Source organism: Pelodiscus sinensis, chromosome 17 (genome assembly GCF_049634645.1).
Source record: "Pelodiscus sinensis isolate JC-2024 chromosome 17, ASM4963464v1, whole genome shotgun sequence".
NCBI classification, from domain to species: domain Eukaryota; kingdom Metazoa; phylum Chordata; order Testudines; family Trionychidae; genus Pelodiscus; species Pelodiscus sinensis.
Genome location: NC_134727.1, coordinates 39,604,280 through 39,610,781, shown reverse-complemented (window position 1 = coordinate 39,610,781; position 6,502 = coordinate 39,604,280). Strand labels below are relative to the sequence as shown.

The 6,502-nt window shown below is 45.9% G+C and overlaps 1 protein-coding gene across 1 annotated transcript in view; it reads left to right on the top strand.

Annotated features, from left to right (window-relative positions):
- Positions 1–428: 428 nt before the first annotated feature.
- CLINT1 (clathrin interactor 1) overlaps positions 429–6,502 on the top strand; it is a 73,931-nt gene continuing 67,857 nt past the window's right edge. The window contains exon 1 of the mRNA XM_075900630.1: positions 429–628. Coding sequence (XP_075756745.1) covers positions 441–628 — 188 coding nt within the window. The 5' untranslated portion in view covers positions 429–440. The remainder of the gene's footprint in view (positions 629–6,502) is intronic.

The window sequence follows — 6,502 nt, the reverse complement described above, 5'->3', positions numbered from 1 at the left end:
AGCCGGCCCGGCTCCTCGGTGTGGGGGGAGCAGCAGACGGGTCTGCACCTTGGCACTAGCCCCGCAGCCCATTGGCTGGGAACCTGCTGCTGGCTGCTTCTGGGGGCAGCCTGCCTCAGCCCCCCCCCTCTGCTGCCCGGGAGCCACCCAAGACCAGCCAGTCCTGCCCCCAAAGCAGGAGCCCCGCCCACACCCCACTGCCCTCCCCTCCCCGCAGGGTGCACGCCCTGGCACCGCCCAGCCCAGCCCAGCTGCTGCCTCTGATAGCCAGCCCTTCCCAGCATGCCTTGCGAGGAACTCCCTCCGGGGACTACACCTCCCAGGAAGCTTAGCGGGGAGGCCTGCCGCCCCCAGCATGCCTTGCGAGGCCTAAGGCCGGCCGCGGCCGTCTCCTCGCCCCGCCGGGAGGCGGACTACAAGTCCCGGCAGGCCTTGCGGGCATGTGGCGTCGGCTTCCGGGGGCCGGGCCGCGCCGCGTCCGTGGGTGCCGTTGGGTGGTGTGGGGCGAGGCGGCGAGCGAGGCGGGCCTGGCCTGGCGGTGCCGCGGCGGCGGCGGGGGGCTCGGGCCGGGAGCGCTCAGCGCCGCCATGCTCAACATGTGGAAAGTGCGGGAGCTGGTGGACAAGGCGTGAGTATTATGGGGTGTCGGGGGCCGCGTGCCCCCCCCCCGGGCCTCCCCGACCCCCTCCCGGCCCGTCAACATGGCCGCTGCCCCGCCCCCTGCTGAGCTGGCGGCCCCCGCGCCGTGACCGTCCCCTCAGAGCCCCCCCGTGTGTCCCTGCTGCCCCCCCCATGTCCCGCCATGGCTGCCCCCTCACAACCCCCCCCCCCGTGTCCCGCCATGGCTGCCCCCTCACAACCCCCCCCCCCCATGTCCCGCCATGGCTGCCCCCTCACAACCCCCCCCCGTGTCCCGCCATGGCTGCCCCCTCACAACCCCCCCCCCCATGTCCCGCCATGGCTGCCCCCTCACAACCCCCCCCCATGTCCCGCCATGGCTGCCCCCTCACAACCCCCCCCCCATGTCCCGCCATGGCTGCCCCCTCACAACCCCCCCCCATGTCCCGCCATGGCTGCTGCCTCTTTGGCAGCCTCAATTTCCCCACCCCCGTTTAGCTGATCTGTCTCCCTCCTTATCATTTGCCCCCTTCTGATGGTTCCTGTCTCTCTCTTCTAGATGATCTGTCCTCCATAGTCATGGCTAGCTGCTGTTCTTTTTTCCCTCCCTAGTTTAGTGTCTTTGCAGCTGTCCCTCTAAAATCCAGCCCTGCTTATTTGACCCCTGTCTCCAGTCCCCTCTCTCTCTCTCTCTCTCTCTCGATACACTTAAAAATCACCTGTATTGGAAAAAATCCCCAGAAAACTTTTCTCGAGTTTTGTAATGCTCCCAAAGCCACGTACTGCACAGTCTCCGGGCAAGAGGTGGAGTGGGTGGGGAAAAGAAAAGAAATCCAGGAAGTAAAACACATTTTTTTTTTTTAGGACCTTAAAAAAATCCAGATAGCTTAGGACACACACTGTAACATTAAGTTGATCTCAATTATGTCGAGGTATAGCCATTGGAGTAGTTAAATTGCTTTTGCATGTCTATGCTCCTTGTGTTGTGTCCTCACGAGGAGTGCTTGCAGTGATTTAACTCTCCGGATGGGGCATGGTGAGGTGGCTAGTCAAAGGCAGCAACAGTTGATGTGTGCAGTGCAGTGCCTTCACTGATGCTGTGTCTACCTAAATATGTTGGCCCAAGTGCTATGTCTCCTGTGGAGACAGAATTATTAAGTTGATGTGTGAGTGAGTTACTTTGGTGGGAGCCACATTTTAGTGTAGGATGTAGGACTCAGCAATTTGCATAGTTACATGCTACAGGTGAAAAACTCTGTCATTAGCCTGGCTGCGTTGATTACAGTTATCATAACCATCACCTCTGTGACATTTTGAAAAATATAACCCGTCCTGAGTTATCACTTAGTGTGTTTCTCTGCCCTTCCTTATTTGTAGTGGTGAAGAGACTGAGATTTTTACTCAAAATGTGTCTGCCTCAGAGAATGCAGTTTTTATTTAAAGATAACTCCATACATGAGCTATCAACTTCAGTACAGTAGTAGTTGGATGAAAATTCTATAGCCTATGCTATACAGGAGGTTAGAAACTACATGATCTGATTGTCTCTTCTGGCTTTAGAATCTCATGTTTTTGAGAAACAGATTCTTAAATTTTGAGTAATCTTCAGTTACTCTAATTTGTTTGAATAGTTTTGAACTGGCCTGTTTTAGGAACTGCCAGCTGAAGTGGCTTCTTACTGACACTGATGAAGTATTCATTTTATTTTCTGGTGTTACCCAATTCAGTACCCAACTGAAACAAAAGACAGGGCTATGCAGCGCTTTGCAGTCCTGTCTTTTGTTTCAGCTAGACCAGACTAATATGGCTGCATCTCTATTACTTCAGTACCCAACTGAGACTTTTCTAGGACAGGAAATGAAGTTGATGCTTAAAAACCACAAGGAATAAGACTTTCTGAAGAAGTTATCTTTTCTCTGCTGAGTCTCCTTTTTATGACAAAAATTGACTCTTACCATAGATGAGATCTAGTTTTAATAGATATAAAACATAGTATGTCAGGTTTTATCAGTCTTCAGTTTCTAGCATTCCTGTGCTGACCTCAAATTCCAGGACTTAAAAGGAAGTTGTCAGGGAGTTCAGACACAAATTAAGTTTTGTTTTTTTTGAATAGGTTTTGTTATAAACAAATATACATGCACATGCACACCTATTTTACTTTACTGAACATTAATATAGACTTTCATTACATTTAAAAACTGAAATTTGCATTTAATTTTCATTATTTTAAATTCCAACAATGAAACTTTTTCAACTTTAGTGAAACGAAATAGTTTCAATTATTTTAAGATACTTATCTCCTTTGGGTAATTAGATCACTAAACTGAAAAGTCACTTGCAAAAGTTGTTAACTTGAAAGCATTAGCACTCAAAAGTGATCAGGGTTCCATTATGCTATACAGGCCTAGAATAAATAAACCTTATTAATAACTGTCTTATAGTGTTTTACAACCATAGCACTTCTCCAAGTACTATATTTACAAAGAAGAATAGTCGTTGCCCTCTAGATGGGAAAGGAAGCTGAGAAATTCAGGGAAAGAGCTGGTAGTAATAGACTGCATGTCTCCTTCATATCTAGTGCCATTTCCACTTGCTTTGACAAGTATACTTGGTTCTCCACGCTATTAAAAATCAGTCATTCAAAAAATCCTCTTTCTACAGTGGTTGAATTTTAACGAGTAATACTTTGTACTTTTGAAGCGGGAGAATGATATTTAAATAAGGAAGCGTCTCGAAATTTGCAAGTAACTTGAAAGCACACTTCTGAAAACTTCAGTTTGAAGGGGTTTGCTTAATTTTAACTCCCAGACCTTAGTTCCATGTAAAGCTGATTTTTGGCCTATTTACTGCTGTAACTTACTCATCTATTATAAATCTATGGTATGAATTTGTGTTGGAAATATCTTGATAAAAAAACCTTACACTCAGTCATTTATTTCTGTTCTTTAGATCCACACTATGATGACGTGTGTCCTAAACTTTGGCTTTGATTGGCTTACAACTCTTTGATCATTCATATTGGATGTCAGATTAGAGGCTTTTGTATGTACTAGATGGATTCCAGAGAATTTATGATCTGAAAATAGACTGGGCATGACAAGTGATGACAGAATAATTCTTCAGTTAACTAAAAGTGCAAATAAAGATCCAAAGTTTAGTTTTAAGGTATTTACTTTGTATGCTTCCCTTGGTTTAGCTAGAAACTGAGCTGCCTAGTCATAATGCCAGTTTCATTTTCTGATTCACCTGTCCTGTCCTGGCTGTGCAGTAGTGCTTAGATGTCCCAAACGGGTCAGCTGCCCACTGTACTAGGCCCTGTTCATACATATACAGTATATATAAAAAAACTTGGTCCCTTCCTCAAAGAGCATCCATTCCAAGGCATTGATCCTGCAGTTTGTTAATGTTGGTAGATCCGTGTGCTCCCACACAACCCCAGTCTTCTGACTCCAGTTTGGTGCAGGGTCTCCTGCATAAGAAGTTGCAGGTTCAGACCATAATGGTAGTTGCAAACCAAAGACCACAAGTAAATATTTAAATCTTTCTCTTGATTACTTCAGTTTCATTAAGTCATTTTCTATTTTACCTGACACATTGTAAGATTTTTCTGGTTAATATTTTTATTTTTGGTCTTCCCTGATAATATCCCTTGAAGTTTTGGGAAGACACTATTCCAATTTTCACCCTGTGATCTCAGTATTTTTAACTATTAATATAATCTTTTAATGTCATCACACTTTCTCATGTTAAGCTGTACATGAACAATAATTTCATGCCATGTCTTTACTGGCCCTTTTAAAATAGTTTGGGGCCTAAACAAGATGGATAATGTAATTCTGTTAGAGAGGATTTTGTATCTTTAATATCCCTCCTGCCTCTAAATAGCATCTCTTGCACTGTTCAGAAGTGATTTAAAACATAGGAATGGTGCTAATAAATACCACAGTTTGAACAAGTATTTCTGAGATGTGTGGTATTAGTGTGAGGAATCATGTCTGAATAGCTTATTACTGCCTGCAGACCTCTGCCTTGAATTTTCTCATCTTTCTGGAATAAATTGCTATTTTTTTAATTATTGTTAACTTGTAAGTAAATTAACATTGGAGAAGATGAATCCTTTGATTCTGTAAACTTGTGTCATTTAAAAAAAACATTAATTTCAAAGTAGGCTTTATTTGAAACAAAACTCTTTTACTGCAGTCATACTGGACTGAGCTGTCATCTTGTTCACTGTCCTGACACTTAGTAAGGATGTTGAGAGGCAGGCAATTGACTAATGTAGTCGATACAAATTGTATCGACTGCATGATTAGTTGATAAGGGAAGGGCTCTGTCCTGGCTTGTGCTGGTCCAGGAGCTATTCCCACTGCAGTTCTGCAATGTAAATGTAGTAGGAGCCAGGTACGCAGGCAGCCCAAGTCTTACTACATTTGAACTGCAGAGCTGCAGCGAGGGTAGGTCCCAGACCTGCGCAAACCAGGACAGAGCTGGGAGTGCTTCAGCTCTTCATCTTAAATGCTCCAGCAGCAGCCCGTGTCCTTGGTGGCCTGGGCTGACTGTGGGTTGCAGAGCAGCCTCTGCCTGCGGTGAACCTGAGCCCACCATGGCAGAGGCTGCTTTGCGGCAGCCTCCCCTGCCCCCTTGCTGCAGCGTGGGGTGGGGGAGGGGAGGTGATAGGGAAACTGGCTTTCAAGCTGGCTTCCCCCAGTACGAGCTCCTGTTCTTCCACCCTCTTCCTTGTTGCCTCTGATACAGAGGCTCGGGGGTGAGGGGGAAGCGGGTAGTCGACTACTCGCTTACATCCCTACACCAAAGGGTTGAATCTGGTCTGTGTTTAAATGCCAAATCACTCTTCTATCTTCTCAAGAAGAATCTAGGGTATTACTTGATATGATCTTGTTGATTCAGGTAACACCCTCCCCTCTGAGTCATTGCTAAACTGGTGCTCTGGCAGAATGTTTGAGTGCTGTGTCGTCAGAATCTTAGGCTAAGGTCTACTTTAGTAGTGCTTTGCTAGTATAGTTGTGCTGTTATACTGTGTGATCCTAGTGTGGAGGCAGTTGATACCAACAAAACTGCTTTTGTTGGTCTAGTTTAAGCCCAGCCCCTACAAGCAAAATCACCTATTCTAGCATACAAGGCACAATTTTGTTGGTATAACTCTGTGTACAGTAGGAGGGTTTGCCAGCATAGCAAAGTCAGTCAGGTCACACTCATCACACCCATGCTACTGCTATGTGGACAAAAACTTGTCCTAAGAATGTAAAAAGTCATTTAAAAATAACAGTGTAACCACTAAGAATCCTAGCAGTTACATGCTTTGCGGGCTCTGCAGTATAACACTTAAATAAGCCTTATACAGCAGAGCCTGCAGCGAAGCTGCCTGCTGGGGAGCCAGCGTGTAAACTGCAGCAGGGAGTTGAGTGAGCCCGCCATGGACAGGGATTGCTCCAGCTGGGAGGGGCAGCCCCCTGCCTGTAGTGAGCTCCACAGGGCTGGCACAGCCTCTTTCCCCAGAGCAGGCAGGAAGCTGCTCCAGCCCCTACCAGTTAACTCTTTACACCCCTAGTTTGTAGTGGGGACCTGGCCTTAGTTTCTAGGATGGTGCACATATTTTAGGCCTTGACTGTCAGCAAGTCTTCACTATGGGAACTTAGAATATTTTGCAATTATTGTCTATCATGCAAGTTCCTTTTTCTAGTTTGGTTGCACAAAGCACCATGCATAATGCTTTGTATTCTATAAAAGATTATTCCAAAGAAGCTTAAGTAAAAGTTTAAAACAAGGGATAGTATACTAATGGGTTTTTTTTGCACTAACACAAAAACTAGAGGTCACCAAATGAAATTACCAGGCATCAAGCTTAAAATAAACAAAAGGAAGT